The sequence below is a fragment of the Typopeltis vanoorti genome, chromosome 14 (genome assembly GCF_054136105.1).
Source record: "Typopeltis vanoorti isolate ZY-2024b chromosome 14, IOZ_Tvanoo_1.0, whole genome shotgun sequence".
In the NCBI taxonomy this organism is placed as follows: domain Eukaryota; kingdom Metazoa; phylum Arthropoda; class Arachnida; order Uropygi; family Thelyphonidae; genus Typopeltis; species Typopeltis vanoorti.
In genome coordinates, this window is record NC_143562.1 from 5,209,482 (window position 1) to 5,224,955 (window position 15,474).

The 15,474-nt window shown below is 37.7% G+C and overlaps 1 protein-coding gene across 2 annotated transcripts in view; it reads left to right on the plus strand.

The window, feature by feature from the left end:
• The window catches only part of ChT (choline transporter), a 134,350-nt gene extending 119,368 nt beyond the window's left edge, over positions 1–14,982 (plus strand). For both annotated transcript variants that reach the window (XM_090404180.1, XM_090404179.1), the window contains exons 8-9: positions 4,719–4,936; positions 11,960–14,982. In XM_090404180.1, the coding sequence (XP_090260306.1) occupies positions 4,719–4,936; positions 11,960–12,628 (887 nt within the window). In that variant the 3' untranslated portion in view covers positions 12,629–14,982. The remainder of the gene's footprint in view (positions 1–4,718; positions 4,937–11,959) is intronic.
• The last annotated feature ends 492 nt before the right edge of the window (positions 14,983–15,474 follow it).

A 15,474-nucleotide genomic window follows, 5' to 3' on the forward strand; every position in this document is an offset into this window, starting at 1 on the left:
TAAATCTTGCGTTTTGCTCCTTAGTTACGATAAACGGGGGTGTGATTACTTACATTTGCAATTTAACAGAACGCGAACTTGAAATTTTAGAGCACCCAAAACAAACAGTGTGGAATTCCCTCACGCGCCGCAGCCATATTCCTTGCTTAGTCGGGAGAAAAAAATTCCTCGATTATAAATGAAAATGTGTGCGAGAACTCTTAAGGAAAAAAAAAAAAAAAAGCCCACCACATTCGTAAGAAACTTTTTTTTCAGCGGAGAGGAAGTCATCCGGCCTCAGTGGAGAACGACGTAGCCGGAGAGGTCATTGGAAATCCAATTACAACCGACAGAAAAGAGTGTGGGCCGCGGGCTCGCTTAGAGACCCTCTCGAACACGGTCAGATGCTCCTAAAATATGAACGGAAATTGTTTGAATCGGAACTAATTTGAAACTTATTTATTATGTGAGTAGTGAGTAAACGAATAGGGTTGTGTTGTTGTAGAGGTCACAGGGAAGCTATACACGAAGAATCTGTAAAAATAGTCTGCCTGATTCACTGTTCAAAGGAGGCTTGTGGAACGGGCTTGAGTAAGGCGTCATTTGCATTGGCTCCTTAATTGGGTAGTAAAAGAAAGAGAAATGGAGATCTAACGAATCTCTTCCTCGTATACACCCGTCACCGGATTAAGCAGGAATAAGAGGATTGATGAGTTAGCTGTTCTTCCTCTTCACGGCGTCCATTTCTTCCTAAGTATTTCCAGATATCTCCGCCTACAATTCTCCAAGACTAAGAAGTTTCTTCGATCTTCTTTCTTCTCAGCGCCATAATTTATCCCCATTGTTATTGCGCTGTAGATCTTGTGCAGCATTGCTGCTAAAATTAAATAAGACTAGCTTCTGTTTGACTTGTGTTTAGAAACCACACGTGTTAAGTTTTTTGGATTTACGCCCGAACCAACTGAGGCTATGAGATCAACGTATTATATCTGTTGAGTGCGTGTCCGCAGACATCCCGCTAAACAGACAGCTCTTATGTCCGTTTAGCGGGATGAAAAACCGATTTTCTCGGAGAAAAAATCTTTCCACCTCCTCATGAGACCGTCTAACTCAGCTCTTCAGTTCAATGTTAAGTTTAAGCTGCTCTGAGTTATCTTGTAGTCCTTTTGGACTTCCTTTTTCTGCCCTCTTGTTTGCAGTTCATTTTTCATTTTTATGCAGTTCATATTTTGAAACATTAAGGTGAACTAACGAATATCTCGTATTTTAACTGGAAATTTGATAAAACAACTGTGAATTGTGCCGAAAAATATCTTCACACCGAGCAATAGTTTCCGATTTTTGAGTAAAAACATCACGTGACCGCTTTGTTTCCGGTTCTCTGTGGAATAGATTTCAAAATGGAAGAAGAATCCGGCTCAGATCGGATATTGTGCATTGCAGGACATGTTTTGCACGAAGTATCTGATTTTATGGGAAATTTTCGATGGCAAGCTGACCCCTTTCTCTCCATACAGTCCTAAGTCGAAAGAACGATTCGCTACCACTGACAAGATCTCTTCTGAAGTGATACTCAACTTGCTAAACTCATCAATAAAAATCTTTTGCTGACGGGAATACAAGACTTGTCCAAACGTTGAGCAGCAGCGGTGATAATAGAGAACGGAGATTGCATTAAACGCCTGTAAATGTACACTTCTGATGTGCAGAACTTCTGAAATGAGTCATTTAACTTAAATGCAGATGAGCGACTGTTTCCGAAAATAAAGGTAAAGAGAATCATCGATTCTCTTTTGGGAAATGTTTGTGCGCCAGCTGCGTGTTAGAATACCTGACTGCGTAAATTAAGTTTTGTACAATGAAACACTGAGTTTATTTGAAGCAGCACAGTGTTCTACCGAAGCCTAGTTTTATTTCTTTATCTGAAAATTGGATGGATTTAGCGTGGAAAACGAAATATTCATTTTATCCACCAAACATCGCTAATATTTCATGAAAAGCGAAATCGGCTCCGTCTTTGGAAATTTGGGATGACAGCAGCTCATTCCCAAGTGAAGTGTGAATCCGCAAAGCCCGCATTGTTTATCTTAAATAGATGCAGAATGTCCCGAGTGCCCTGAAAGAACCGAGAAACGGTAGTTCCAGCTTCATCCCCCGGCGTGAAGGAAGTGATTTAGTTGCTGAAGTGTCCCACCTCGTATTTACAGCCATTTGTAGTAAATGGCTGTAAATTTACAGCCATTTTTTAAGCTTTACTGATAAGAACTTATCAGTAAAATAAACTCGGCTAAACAGTTCTACATCCCGCAAACTGCCGTGTTCAAATAAAACGATTTCATTGTCCAGTGGAAGTGCTCCGAATGGTAAAGCGAGCTCAATGATCGACGCTCGAGTCACCACCACGACCCGGACCTCCTTTTTCTTATTCTTTCCTTCCTTCCTCCAAGCGTAAAACTTTAATGACCTGCCTTCGAGTCTGTCGGCATTCAGCGTCAGCCGAGTAAACAAATCCCTCGTTTAAGGAAGGTCGTTCGTAACTTCAAGATATAAACATGCTCCTCCATTTTCTTTTACAGCCACCGGTTCGTTCTCTCATTTGCATTCGCTCACTCCTTCCGTCGCATGTCCTTTGCCAGTCATTCATCGCTATGGCAGCGGCCATCAACATTCGGAACCACGACTCGCACAACGCGAGCGAGCAATATTAGGGCTGCTCTGGAATAAACATCGCACCCAGCTGTTCCCCATATAAGAAAGCGTCTTGTTTATTTAAACCGCCATCGGAGGGTTTCTCCACGGCCTTGAGTAATATCCCGTGGCATCCGCAGCGATCAGTTTTATTATCTTTCGTTTATTCTTTTAAATTTTCGGCTGAGAATTGTTGAGGCGTTTTTCTAGGGATTTCTGGTTCACCGTGTAGAGCAATAGGCGGCGGTAAATCGCATACAAATGTCGCAATAGCCTTTGAATTCAGCAGACCAGAATGCATGCGTGGTGTTGGTGATGAGGAAGACTCCGAACGGAAGGGATTTGCCACTCGATGAGGTCTGCCATACCAACATACGCAAGTTTCTCTTTATGCGAAGAAAAGCAATAATAGATCCTGTAACACAATTTTATTCCCTTTGGAGGGGGGGGGGGTGGAACTCAGCCCTAACAATTCTTTTGAAAATCTATGGGTCTCCGACATCCGTAGCCGAATTCATTGACTACTGACGATTTCAAAGGCATTCGAGTTAAGAGTGGACACAAAAAGTATTTTCTCATTTTAATGTAATTTACAGGAATCATAATCACCCGAATTTAAGGAATTTTCCCAGAAGTAAAATCTATAAAATGTGACTTTTTATTGCCACTCATTTAGTGACCAGGATATTAAAGTATTGATTAATCAAAAGTAGTAAGTAAACATTCGGTTATTTCGGAGCCACCTCCCTCCAGAAATTTTCCAGCAGAAAATTCACGATCTGTGCAACCGCATGCCTATTTTCGTGACGAACTGTGTGGACGGTATTTTTTACACTCCTGGACAAGACCGACTTCAACAATTTCATATTTTAGAATCCTTAAAAATGAAACGCACGTTTTGATCATTTCCGTTTTATTACTCTTCGCATCTTCCCTTCACCGCGAGTTCAGGGTTGCCGTGATTGTTACACAAGCGAGCGTACAAAAATTTATTACAAAATAAATCTGTTGTAGGATTTCCTTTCGCATATAAGAATTATGCTGGGAACGACGCATCTACATTTATGGGTAGGATAGGGGATGGTGGGGGAGGAAGACGCTCTCTCGCTGTCTATTTGACCATCCTTTCCTCCTCCTACTCATTACATATACAAACTCTATCGATCTTGTGGCTACTGCAGCGAATCGATTGCTCCTGCTCTGCCATCTAGTGACACAGAAAGGAAAGTGTGAAAATAAATAAATATAAAACGTTCTAACTACATTAATAATAGGAAGCAAATTTCATGACGTAATTGTGCGAAGATATCAGATTATCTTTACATTCTTCAAATAATACTGTGAATAATATCAAGCTCTTTATCTGTAACCGGTTCAGAAGTTTAATTTTCAACATATCTCCACTAATATCAATACAAACACGTTCTTTACCCTGCAACGCTTTAAGGAAAGGCTGTAAAATATTTCTGTTTTCCAGTTAACAATTAACCTTGTTAGAATTATAGCAGATTTTCATTTTCAAGTACATCTTTCGATTTCTTGCCACTAGATGGCTCTAGATAACTTCGAATATGAGTGCGTCATAAATTGCTCTTATGATCTGTATGCCAGTTGTTTCTTTGCCGTCAATATTGTGAAGAAATTAAACCATTGATTTTTATTACATCGATTCAATTGTCATTAATATTATTCAAATATTTTGTATTCTTAACGAAAACTTTATTTCTTTTTTCATATGCATTTTAATAAATGACTAAGTGTACTTGCAATTGTAATAAATATTTTAATTAAAAAAAAAATGCAAGTCAACAAAAAGGGGGGGGGAGAAAAAGTAAAAGATATAAAATGTCTAAAAGGGATCATTCAATTGAGATGGCATTAAAGTAATTATTTCTTTCACTTAAATTGACTCCACGAAGATTCTCTCCCTCCTGTGTGTGTAAGAGAACAGTTATATGTATTTTATTTAGACTTATATTGTCAAATTTGTCAAATGCCCCATCATGATACAGCAAAATAACGTGTTCTTTTCTTGTGCTTTTTTTTTCTAGCTTGGAATGAAACGGATTTCCCTGGTCCACTCCCTTTGGACAAGGAACACACAGCGTTGGTCCTTCCGATGGTACTCCAATACTTAACCCCTGCGGCAGTATCCTTCGTCGGCCTGGGTGCTGTTTCTGCTGCAGTCATGTCCTCGTCAGACTCTTCGATTCTCAGTGCCAGCTCCATGTTTGCCAGGAATATATACAAACTGATTTTTAGACAGAATGTAAGTTATTAAAATATAAATTTAAGTTAAATGCTGTTTAAATTCGTTACTTTTCGATATCATCACGAGTGACGATGGTACAGATCAACCAACTGCCTCTGGTTCGAATTCCTTTGTAAAATGAATGATTGTGAAAGTCTCTCGGGGGTTATAATTCAAAGTCCAGCACTCTGCTTACCGGAAGTCTGAAGTGACTTTGAAAAATTCCATATTGGATCTCTACAGCAGGGTTCGAGACCATCTTTGCTCAGCTTTTTATCATAGACACATTGAAAACCAAGCGTTTTTCTGAATTCTTGTTGAGTGCATTGAATAGCTTCTAAACAATCAACGTGCAACCATTTCACAATCGTTGTGTCCATCCTTGAATCATTTCTTGAAATTGCTGGTGGGCCGAACTCAAGTTTTATGATAAATGCGCCAGGATTAAAATGCAGCCTATCACAACTGACAGTCTGGAGAAAAAAACAAAAAGTGTAAATTATCCGTAAAATTAAATTCCCTTAAATAACCAAAGAAAAAGACATTGTTCAAATGATATTCTCCAGTTCTACGATTGTTTCTCTCCAATTCTCGGTAGTTTTCATTTCCATCCATGCGGTTCTCTTGACACATCACCTAAAAGACAAAAGTGGGCTTCTTTAACTTTCTAATTTGTGCAATGAATTTTAGCTGATACAAAGATAAATGTCTTTTGGTCCTAAAAGATCCACCTGAATTAAATCGTCCATTTTGGGACATGCTTTCAAAACCATTTTGCATCCTCCAGATTGGAAAGTGGTCAACATCCAGCCTATTCCTAAAAAAGGGAACACAAGCGTTTATCTCCGCAGTACCTTTTCATTGCTCTGACTTCACTTTTGTCTAAAATAGCATGCCTTCACTAAAAAATCCACTCGAATCATAATTATCGATCAAATGATGCACGAAATTAATTGTGAGGCTCTAAATCTTCCTAGATTTTTTGTCGATTTCACTAACGTCTGGAAGTAGAAATCTAAGAAAATAAAGCATTTGACATTTCCAGAGATTTCATTGGATTTGACGGACCATTCCTCAAATTGTCAGTTGGCTCAGAAGTTGCGGTTGTTGCGTACCACAATAGGAACAAGGGGAACCACAATATGTTGCGTACCACAACTTCACTTCAATCCAGTTTGAAGTGGAGAACTGGATTGAAATCCTTTTCGCTATGCGAAGAACATTCATTAGGGTTTTTAAAGTGAAGGTAGACAGTTGGTTTCATGTGGAGGAACTTGAAAAAAGACAGACTAACCCCGGAACATACGCAATTAACGGAGGTGCAGTAAAAACCGCCTCCTAGCAGATAGTTGTCTCGGGTAATGGCTCAGATGATGTTTGTGTGACTTCTATTATAAGTCGCTTGCACATCATCCACGACTAGCTTCTGGGGCACCTTATTGGCATGGTGAAACCGAATTAGTCTTTCCATTTTCCTTTAAACTTTTAAATCATAAAATGCTCATCATCCATATTTTGTGAAATTTTAAAATCCACCAATCTCTCTTCTCTTCCCTCCCAATGGCATTTTTTGTCTCCTTCACAGTTTCGCAAAGTTTCAATGTGATTGATTCATTTTGTCTTTTTCCAACGAAAAGATCTTTCTTGTGTGTGGAAAGTTATTATTTAGAAAAGAATAGTTTTATATCAGAGGATCATGATGATGATGATCACCTTCCTTACAGGTATCATCATCATCCCTGTAAAGACGATGCCCATTGGCCTGTTAGTTACTTTTTTCGTGGTTGTTCTACTTCTGCATCCTCCATTTGGGTTGAGCTTATCACAGTATCTTCTTGAGTAATCGCCAGTTTCATTCTTCCAATGTTTAATCCATTTATTTTCGTATTTACACATTTTATCAGATAATATTTTAAGTCCTTTACGTGTTGCTGTGCTTTTCTTGACCCATCTGCTGTTTTTCTCGGTAATTCCATTCTTTCTTTTCTTTTTTTCTTCTGCAGTTTTTATAGTCCACATTTCACTTCCGTCCACTTGAGAATGTCTTGACAGAACTTAAATCCTTGTTCTTGTATGCTTTTGAACTTTGTTAAGTTATTTTATATATACGATGCATATGATTACTGAAGGCATCTTGAGGTTCGGTTGATTTCTTCTAGAATGTAATCTTCAATCATAATTTTTCTTCGGACTGAAGACAATCTTTTAAAGCCACGATTTTCTTTTTCTGTTGATATTTCCATTCCTTTTTGGAAAGTATGTTTGTGCTCCTCTGAATGCCGTGATATTTAATAATGTTATCTTGTGCTTTTTTTGATCCACTTTCGTTATCCACTCACGCCAGCAGTGCTGGCGTGAGTGGATAACGAAACCTCTCTCCAACCAACGGAATTCGGATTCGAATCCCACCTTGGGCATCAATGCTTTCCGGAGGTAAAGGAAATTCATCATTTGGTGTGAGAGCATCTTCCTACTTATTGGAGGCCTGAAGTAGCTTGAAGGTTTCCATATTTCATCTTTAGAACCAGATTTCTAATCTAAACAATTTTTAAAATTAAAGAAATAAAAAACCCTTTCCTACCACGAGCCTCCGTAGCTCAGTTGGTTCACACAAGCTGTTTGGTTGGAAAGACGCAGATCCGAATCCCGTCTATGACGTGAGGAATCATTATCAGGTGTTATCAATGGAGTGGCAAAGTGGAGGTTCCCATGCCCCAGAAAGTCGGACTTCAAACAGGCTAACCGTCCGGAAGAACACACGCAATATACAGACACTTAGGGGAATAAGGATTGACTGCCCTATTCCAAAATGTTTCTAATCCCTGCACAATGAAGTGGGAGTCTACGCGTAAGCTTAAACCTGGAGGAAGAATCCAACCCACAGTATTTGTCTGATGTACCGTAATTTACAACATTTAATGGGTGGATGTCACACAAACTCCAGCTCAACATCGCCAGATTTCAAGATCGGTACTATCAACATAAGAAGTCTGAATGGCAAAGAAATGGAGCTAGCTGAGGAATTAGATAAGTACCAGATCGACATAATAGGGGTGACTGAAACAAAAAGGACAAAAACTGGTGAATCTTTCTGAGCAATAAATACAAAATGTTATATTCAGGCAATGACAATAAAGGAAAAGAAGGAGTAGCCATAGTATTCAACACAAAATACGAGGCTAATCTTCTTGAATGGCAGGCAGCCTCAAGTACAGTGATGTGCGCAAATATCAGAATGGGGAACTGGGCAATGAGCCTTATTTATGTTTCAGTAAAAAAATACCGTGAATTGACATATTAATGTCTACTCACGGTATTAAATTAAATTCTACTAATAAATAATATTTTAAGTGAGATAATTCCGTTATTATAATTTTAATTAACTTTTTTATGTCTGTGGCTCCACAGAAGGTTCTACCAAGGTAAAAAGTGGAGGATTTTTTTGAGGTTTTAGAGAAAGCAACTGACATAATGAAAAAAGAAAAGTTGGTCATTGTTGGGGATCTAAATAGCAGAGTAGGAAATGATTGTAAGATATTTGGGAAAATTTGGAGAAAAGCGCAAAGCTAATAATAATGGCAAATATCTGTTGGATTTCTGCTCAGGACATGGACTGGTTATTACTAACACCATGTTCCAACATAAAAATGTGCACAAATTCACATGGAGAGAAGAGGCGAGGAATAAGAAAAGTCTCATTGACTATGTTATTGTTGATAGTGATGTTTTCTCCCTGGTGAAGGACACCAGAGTGTAGAGAGGATTTGAAATTGGAAGTGATCACTAATTAGTCTTGAGCAGGATAAAATTGAAATAGAATTGCGATTGAATAGATATATATTCTGAAGAGAGGTTAGTGACTCTGATGAAGATGATTGAGAATCAGTACTGAATGAATTAAACTTGGTGTGTTATAACACACTCCTGTGATTCATTGGAGAGGTTGATGATAACAGCATAAACACTTGTGTATATCACCATTGGCCGTAGGCTGAGAATATAGGCGTGATAAGAGTGCAGTATTTAATTTTTGCTGAGGACGTTTGCTCAACACTGTACTCCTTGTATTAAATCAAACATCAGTTTAAGCATAAAATATGAATGGAAGCGAAAATTGTTAGGGCATCTGCCGTACTCCCTGAAATGGGTACTTCTTAAGTATCATAAGTCGAGAAATCTGTTTGAAGATGCCCATTTAGAGTACACCCAAATGAAGCTTAAACAACCAACAAATGAAACCTCCCAAGAAAAGAAAACAAACACTTGATAGCTCACACAACTGTTTCCAATTAGAGGATTTACTTACTTATTCTTTGTGTACGAACCACAAAGATTGCAGAACTCCTGAGAAAATATCAAAATATGCTTATAAGTGAAAGTATTTCAAAGTCCTTCAAAGTATTTAAAGTCATATCTCCTCCTCCGGATTTTCTTGTCTCTTTTGCAACTTAAAAAATTTACTTCCTCCTTCGTGCATACATCAACGCGGCTGCCCTCCTTTCCCCACCACGTGTCTACTTTTCTTAGCGGATACATTTTTCTGTCTACCAACAAACGTCCTCCGGATTTTGCTAGCAAAGAAGGCTGCTTGACTACGCTGTTTTACAAAAATTCACGTTTAGCTGGACTTCTGTTTGAATGAATTGCAGACCAATGAAATTTCCCGTACAGATCTGTTTGAAGAAACAGATCCCCTTGCTACCCACTGGCTTCAGACACCAACTTTTAAATTCCATGACCACTGTCATTAATAACTAAGAACCACAATGGATCCACCACTGACTTCTGTCGCTAGTTATAGGATTCCAATCAGAGGCGTTTCAATTTTTTTTGTCTAACTACAGCATGTGCAAAAATGTCCTTCAAAGTATTGTGGCACTTCAGGGACACCATCCCGATGGACGCGATATTTACCTCTCATTCGCGTTTCTGGAGCAGTCAGAAACCAAACAATAATTTTGCTAAAGCTAAAAAGCTGATTTGATTGGCAAGCAATATTTTGAAAGCAAAACCATAAGGCAAGTTCGATTTTCCAACATTTTTTTTCTTCTTTTAATATATCATTCACACATGACAGGTTGCAGAGCCTGTATTGCATTATTTTTGTGCAGGTATGAGTTAGTGGACAAGGAACTTACTAATTTTATTTTTGAATGTTTGGATGTAGCTACTATTGAATTCCCGAGAAAGGCTGTTCCAGAAAATTGATGCGGTGGGAATGAGTTTTTTAAGGAGAAAAAACGGATTTGGTGAATTTGCATTTGGAGTGTTTATTATAGTTCAACTAGATGTTGAGCACCACTGTTCCTGGTTTAATAGGGTTAATGGAAATGAGTGTGTTGCCCTGCAGAAATAGCGTTTGCATTCATAGTGCTAGGTCGCCTGAAGAAAGACCGTTCTAAGTTCGATTCTAGTCGCTAGCTAGGGAAACTTTTTCTAAAATTTCTTCAACGGTTTCGAGTTACGTGATTTGATCTCTGACATGGTGCATGTTTTTTCTTCCCTGAAACTTGGGTTTAAAATCCCGAAACTCAAAAACATCCGCTCTAGAATACGCTCTTTCAGACAATAATGCATGATATTAGTGAGAGTTCACGATATGGCGAAAGATCTCTTTCCCAGAAGTAGTTTAAAATCATTCATAGTTCTAGGCTAGCTATATGTGATTGAGAATGAAGATCATCTTTTCCCCCAGTATCCAAAAGTTTCCTTGTCTACTCCATTTAGGGAATAAAAAGCATTACCAGATGGTGGATGCAATCTGATGAATTGCAGGTACCAGTGCAGTGGAATAGCGCTCGTGGAAGTAGCTGTCAAAAAGCCATAAGGCAGAACCATGCCATCTATGAGGTGGAGGTTGAAGTGAGCATCAATAATCCTTCTGACAGAAGGATTATTGAACTAGCAGAATTGCCTTCTTTTGGACAGCACCCAGAAATTTTAGGGGGTCTTTTGGTGCACTGTCCCACATGTTCAGCAGTATTTTGTGGTTGGGCGATTTGTATAGATTAGGAGTTGGACAAAGAAAAGGTGTGCTTATACCACGAAAGGCTGGAAGAACAGAAAATTCCAGTAAGGGGATCTTGATGTAGTTTGGAAAATCTGGTTAATATCAAAGATTGTGGAAGGTCTAATGAGATCTTTTTACTAAAAACACAGGACTGTGTTCTGATAACTTTGAAGTAACCAAATTATCCTTAAGATATGTTTACTGGTCGGAGAAAATCGTGAAGCTTCAGGATTTGTCAAATAAGTAGAAGGAAAGGACTTTACTATCTTTATGGGAACCATAGAGAGAGTTATTAATTAGCGACAGAAGCAATTTGTGTGTAGTAGCTAACCTATTTCTGCTATACACAAATTGGACAGAAGAGCGCCCAGTGGCACTCCTGTTGGTGGAGAAGGCGAAGAAGAGAACGTCATTCATCGTGACGCACCATGATCGACCAGAGAATTGACTATCCGATTACGGAGGGTAAACTAGGATTTCAATTAAGTGATCAGGTTTCGATGGTAGACACGATCAAATGATCTGGAAACTTCCGCCAGATTTCTTCCAAATTTCTTTCCATGGTACGAGTCATGTGAAGGTTTGGAATTTATAATCACATAATGAAGCATACCCAAGTTTGGTATTTTTGTGGTTTTGAAGTAGATGTTTGTTCTCGTTCACTACACACCACGTGAATATTTTGAAAAATTCAATTCAAAAAAGGGAGAAAAAAAGATAATTCTAAAGAAATGAATCTCACCTTTTAATAATAATAAAGAGGGATAGGAGGTGGAGTAACAGAACGGAAATTTTTTTCTGGTATGTACAGAATGAAAGAGGAAGAAAATATTCAAACTTCAGTCACATAAAGAGATGCGAACCCACCACAAACGAGGTAGGAAGTGAAGCCTCCTTTTCGGTAAGGTTAAGCCAGCGTTATTATTGGGCACTAACATAAGTCGCAAATTTCTTAAATACATCAACTGTGAAAATTTCAGTTTACTGCAACGTGTTCACCAAACTTTTTTGTTTTCTTCTTATCTCTTTAGGCATCCGAGAGGGAAGTCATTTGGGTGATGCGAGTTGCCATTTTGATGGTCGGGACATTGGCTACGGCGATGGCTCTGACGGTGAAGTCCATCTACGGCTTGTGGTACCTCTCTTCCGACCTCGTCTACGTCATACTCTTTCCCCAGCTTGTGTGCGTAGTTTATTTTAACGATCGCTGCAATACTTACGGATCCTTGACCGCCTACATCGTTGGCTTCCTCCTGAGAGCCCTCGGAGGAGAAGAGATCATAGGAATTCCTCCCTTGATTCGCTATCCCTTTTACAGCCATGAACTCGAAGAGCAGCTCTTTCCTTTTCGGACTCTTTCCATGATGGTCAGCTTTGGCACCTTGCTGGCAGTGTCGGCGTTCTTCAAGTGGGTCTTCGAAGCCGGGAAACTTCCCGCTAGGTACGACATTTTCCACTGCATCGTCAACATTCCCGAGGACATCATGAAGGTGCAAGAACCTCAGGAGGGAGAGATGACCGTTCTGAATGTGGCAGTGTCGAAGAAGTATCAATCGGAGATGAACGGACGAGTGAACCCGGCTCTCAACTTGACCAGTGACGAAGCCGAAGAGTTGCAAGAACAAATGGGGATGACGAAATCTGTGGATCCCCCACCTCAATACAACTGCGCAGGGCCGGATTACACCACGAAGCTCTAAATTATCGTTTCCAGGAGAAATGTTACGTTTTTAGAGAATTAGTAACGGATTATAGTGTGAACTTGTGAACCCCCGTAGAGTCCCTCTTCCCCCCAGAGTGGGTAAGTTGTACATCCTGTAGTTTCTGGTGTTGGTACATGGAAGATTTATTCCACATTCTACTGTAAGGAACTAGTGTGTGTGTGTGTGTTTTGTGCTTAATTAAAGAGGATAACAGTTCTGCCTCCATCGTGGATATACGGACTTTTAAAATAGCTTGTATCCGCACAAAGTTGTTTGCACCATGTACGTGTCGTCCTTCTAAAAACGTAGCCATAGGAATCTGGAATGACGTGGCAGAAATAACTTTCAAGAGATCTCGATTTTAACAAAGTATATATATATATATGTGTGTGTATATGACGCTAATTGTAACTGTGTATAAAGGCTGGAGAGAGAAATAACTTGGGTTTCATAACAGTTATATATTTTATACGGCAACGTTGAAATTTATTTAAATTCTAGAGATAAGAAGTACGCCGAGGTAGATTTTGTTGAGAGGTTATAGGATTTATATGTTGCTGTTTTTAACTTTGAAAATAGAGAATTTAAATATCCCACTGCATATATAAATAAAATCATGCTGTAGCGTTAAATCGTGATATGAAGTGAGAGAAGAGGAACTTTTGCCGTAAGCCATTTCCTTATATTTGCTATTCTACAGTTTTACTTTTATGCTGGAAAAATGCAGCACGTATATTTTTATGAATGAATGAGTTCTTTAGTCCAGTAAGCCAAACCGCAATTGCAGTTCGCTGAATTGACTTGTAATATAACTAAAAAAAAAATTTTTTTAAAAAATCTCTTAACAGCGTATTGCAAATGATTCCATTTTCTTCCGAACGTAGCGCTGAAAATTGCGATAAAATAAATTGACTTCTCCGACTTTGCTAAAACATTTAGATTTCGAATCTTTTACTAGCATTTTAAACTTTGAAAAGAAGGTATATTTTCCGTGAGCTATAATATAAATAGAACTTTATACACCCTATACATATATGTTTCGGCTTGGCATTAATACGGTTTGTTTCACTATTAAAATAGAACATATCAGCAGTATCATTTCTACTGACCACATATCAACCAATTTATTTGGCAATCATACATATCACTAGTGAATTCAGGTAGCGCATTTATAGAAAACATTTTAAACAAAGCTTCCAGTTTGACCTCACCAAGGTAAAATTTTTCACGCAAAAGATTTTGGTGGTTGAATATTCTTGTGTCAAAAATAGTAATAAATCTCGATTTAGTATAATGAATTTTCCTGTTCGTTACGAAAAATGGAAGTCATGCGTCACTTCCGGTAGATGAAATGCAAACGACAAAACGAAAATCTACAAACTGCATTTTTTACAATTTTGTGTGTTTAAGTATAAAAGTAAATACTTCTATGAAATTATTTAGTCATCTATAGCAAAACATTTCAAAATTAAGTTCGGCATGTTGATTTAATCAAATGAGTGCAACAAAGTTTTAAGTAAGAAATTATTATACGCCGTGATCAGGCGTTTTCGCTTTATGAAGCGTTTGTTATGTACAGTAAGAAATATGAAAAAAAGAAAAGAAAGAAAAAAGACTATTTCTCTTTGATTCTTTTTTTTTTTCACATAACGTAACAATATCAGACTATATCAGATTTTTTTTTGAAAAATACAATAAAAAATTCATTGAACAGGTACGTTATCAATGAATTTTTTCCCCACGAAAATAACTTTGAACAGTCTTATCAAACGAGAAGATTTACTCTTCCATTTATCATTCTACCAGTTATTTCCATATCGAAATTACATAATTTCACGCACTCTTAATGTTTTTGTAGTATTGGCCACAGAAGAGACATCCAAAGTTAATATTAAGACAAAGTGTATATTAGTGTTAACATATTTTCGTTAACTAAATGAAATCAAATATTAAATCAAAAGTTTGACGCTTATCTCTTTTCCCATAGTTTACGGGTAAATCTGTTTTCTGAGATGAATTTGTTTGTAAATGGTTGTTATTACGAGATGCGTTTGGTTCACAATTGACGAGGAAATGGTGCTATCGTTATGGATTGATTAGAATGTTCAATATTTAATTGATATGCAAAACACTTCTGAGTATGTTTGCAAAAATGACTCAAAATATATTTTAAACAATTGCAGTATTTTAAACGACTGTAATGCATTGGTTAAAAAGAAAAGAAAAAGAGATGCACGTGACAAAGTTTTGAAACTATTATTCAAATTTATTTTTAATTTAAAATATTAATCAAACTGATAATCATATCTTGTAAACTTTTTCGAGTTTTAATGTTTGTTCTTGATGTAACATATCAGATTTATTAATGGCAATAAAAACTGTCTATAAATATCAGTTAGTATTCTTGAGAAAATGAAGTGCGAAAGGAATCAGCCCAATTCTCATTGAAAGACGGCTAGAATACAAATAGAGATTTTATTGGAGCTGCCATTTTTAATTTGCTGGATTTCTTGGTATAAAAATGTATGAAAATATGTTTCTGTTTCAGGTTTTTTGTGGTTACTTTAAGTGATAATTATTATCACTTAGTTAAATAATGATAATTATTTGGGTGTGTCCATTCATTGCGTTTCAGTGATCTTTCGATGTGTTTGCGGTGTAACTCTTAGAGACTGAATGTTGCTTTAGTTGCAGTCTTATTGCATGCTTCATTGTGATTGCGTAGAAGATGAAACGAGGGAAAGTGAAAATTAATGAGAAACTTAAACAGATTTGTTGATTGATCTTATGGATGTCCTTAAATGTGTGATGTGTGACGCTTTTGAGAGTGAGGTTTTTTTTTT